This window comes from Antrostomus carolinensis, unplaced genomic scaffold (genome assembly GCF_000700745.2).
Source record: "Antrostomus carolinensis isolate BGI_N321 unplaced genomic scaffold, ASM70074v2 scaffold14286, whole genome shotgun sequence".
In the NCBI taxonomy this organism is placed as follows: Eukaryota; Metazoa; Chordata; class Aves; order Caprimulgiformes; family Caprimulgidae; genus Antrostomus; species Antrostomus carolinensis.
In genome coordinates this window covers 32723-35148 of record NW_010324017.1, presented here as the reverse complement: position 1 = coordinate 35148, position 2426 = coordinate 32723, and the positions used below count along the sequence as shown (strand labels likewise).

The 2426-nt window shown below is 48.5% G+C and overlaps 1 protein-coding gene across 1 annotated transcript in view; it reads right to left on the bottom strand.

Annotated features, from left to right (window-relative positions):
• Positions 1-846: 846 nt before the first annotated feature.
• The window catches only part of ENPP6 (ectonucleotide pyrophosphatase/phosphodiesterase 6), a 29766-nt gene continuing 28186 nt past the window's right edge, over positions 847-2426 (bottom strand). Inside the window, exons 7-8 of the mRNA XM_010170792.1 lie at positions 1818-1941; positions 847-1070 (exon numbers count right to left, since the gene is read on the bottom strand). Coding sequence (XP_010169094.1) covers positions 847-1070; positions 1818-1941 — 348 coding nt within the window. The remainder of the gene's footprint in view (positions 1071-1817; positions 1942-2426) is intronic.

Below are 2426 nucleotides of genomic sequence, written 5' to 3'. Positions count from 1 at the left end.
AGAAACACAACTGGGTACCAAACTGCAAAATCTGAGCAGATGATATTATCTTCACCAGGAAAAGCAGAGAGGCTGTTAAATGCCAGGCCTCCTCTTCCTACTTTCTTCTGACCCCTGTGGGTCCAGGTGCCTTTTCACTTTCCTCCTGTTTTTGAAGTGGAGGATTTCTATTGTTTTCCCTTTTCCCAGCCCTCGCCTCCACTGGGGTCAGTGAGGAAAGCCTGGCCCCAGAGGCATGCAGGGCCAGGGCTCACTTTGGGGAAAATGAAGAAAAAAAGGCTGAGAAACGTTGGATGCTCTCCTGCCGATCCACCTCTCGGCATGACGATCACTCAGCAAAGAGCTTGGCTCTTTTAAGCACCTATTGGTATAGGCTGGGTTTGGCTGGCACTGTAGGGAGAAGATGCGGCTCTGCTGGAGTTGAAGGAGTAAACCAGGAAGAACACAAACATACAGAGGTCTGTCTCCACCCCTGAGCTTCTCAGCACCAGGAGCCAGGGTCATCCTCTGAGTTAAAGATGCTGGGGTAAGTTGATCAGAGATCTCCACGTGCACTCACCAGAAAATTTTGCAGATAGCTGGCCAGGATTCTGCTCTCATTACCAGTGCTGTAAATCCGGAGCAGCAACGCCAACTTTGCTGGCTGTGTTTAGAGCAGCACAAAACCTGGCTTCATGTTATAGCTGCTGTAAAAGCAGGGTGGGTCAGATTCGTGCCTGGTGGATCATGACAGAGGAGTGGGGGCAGCACTTTGTTAATGAAGTTATTATTCAAATGAAGAACTTAAAAAAAAAAAGAAAGAGAAGGATGGAGTTGCTGGTGACAGTGACTGGCTCTGTTTGGGGATCACAGTGAGGAGATGTGCTGGGCGAGCAGGGCAAGCAGAGCGAGAGCCAGGGCGCAGCTGCCGCACACGGGGAGCGGTGCCAAGGGGGCCGTGTTTCGGAGCATGCACTCCACCCTGGACCAGGAGCCATTGTTGGGCAGTGGCTGTATTCCTGCCAGCCTGCACATGATGTTATAAATATCCACGGATCTGATGGGAGGTGCTCGGAAGTTGGATCGGAAATCTACAGGGAAAACAGGAAATGAGAGGAGTTGGTGTTATATGGCTTGGGGATTAGCTCCAGAAACATGGGGCACTGTGGGGCAACCCAGCTCAGCAAAACCATTTTAAATGCTTTAATTCATTATTTTTACCTCTAATCCAATTTTATTCTAAAAACTAAAATAGAAAAAATAATTAAGTTATTAAGTACAGGAGCTACTTTACTGTGTACACTTGGTAGAGTTAATAGCTTGAAATAATTGTACTGCACATTCTGCTTTGCTTTCTGCAATTGCAGCCCGGTGCTCGGCAGTGTTTTCCACAGATGAAGTGGAAACCAGGGGTTTTGCATCTGCCCATCAGACAGATGGGTGAGGGATGCTGCAGCCTTCCCCAAGAAAATCCTCTGGCCTACTGAGTCTGGATCCACAAACAAAAGGAGAATTATTGTGTTTCAAATAGAATTAAAAATTTTGGCCAGTCTTGGAAATCAGGGCAAAGGGACAGAGTTAGTGTGCTGGGACATTGGAGAGGGGCTGACCAAATCCCTCCATGTCTCTCTGCCCTGTTTCTCCAGCTATAAAACAGATCCAGAGCTAGAAACCTTCCTGGCATCCAGCCATAGTGAGGAAATCCTGCCATCTATTTGTGATTCTGGGGTGTCGCAGAGTGCCACAGCAGGGTCCCGACGTGCCAGGGCTGCAGGGATGCTGGAGGGGGGGCACGGGGCTGCGAGGGGAGCGGGACACCAGGGATGGTGGCACTGTACCTGGCCCATATGCAATGAAGAAAGCTCTCATGTCCATGAGCTCGTTGTCGTAGCCATGCCAGCCGTTCTGCCAGGCCTCCTTCTTTCCCGTCCCGTTCTCCCAGAAGGGCAGCTTATCCCTGCTCTGGGCGACAACAGCAGATATATAGATATACTATATATACTTTCTAATTATTTATTATTTCTCCTCTTTCACCCCTACTATATACTTCCTGTTTATTATTATTATTTCTTCTCTCTGCTTGTTTTAGTATTAAAGCAATGGGATTCCTTCCAGGGAACATAGGCTCAGAGCTAAGACAGTCCCCTTCTCCCTGGCATAGATCACTCTCAGTTTTCTTTCCCTGCTCAGTGTCCATGCTTTAATAATTTGTCATCACAATTCTTGTTTTTCCTTGCCCATATTGCACTTAAGTCAGACTTTTAAATTCCTTCCTTGCTTTCTCCTGCTCTGTATTAACAGCTCTTCCCAGACTGCCTACAGCAGTGCCATATCCTGGCCCGCTCAGAACCAGCCGTCTCTAGGAGCTGCTCAAAGTGCTGGCCCTTCTCCATGAGTTTCTCTTGTCCCGTGCTCCCTAGGGATGGCAGTAGGCAAGACACTCCGGA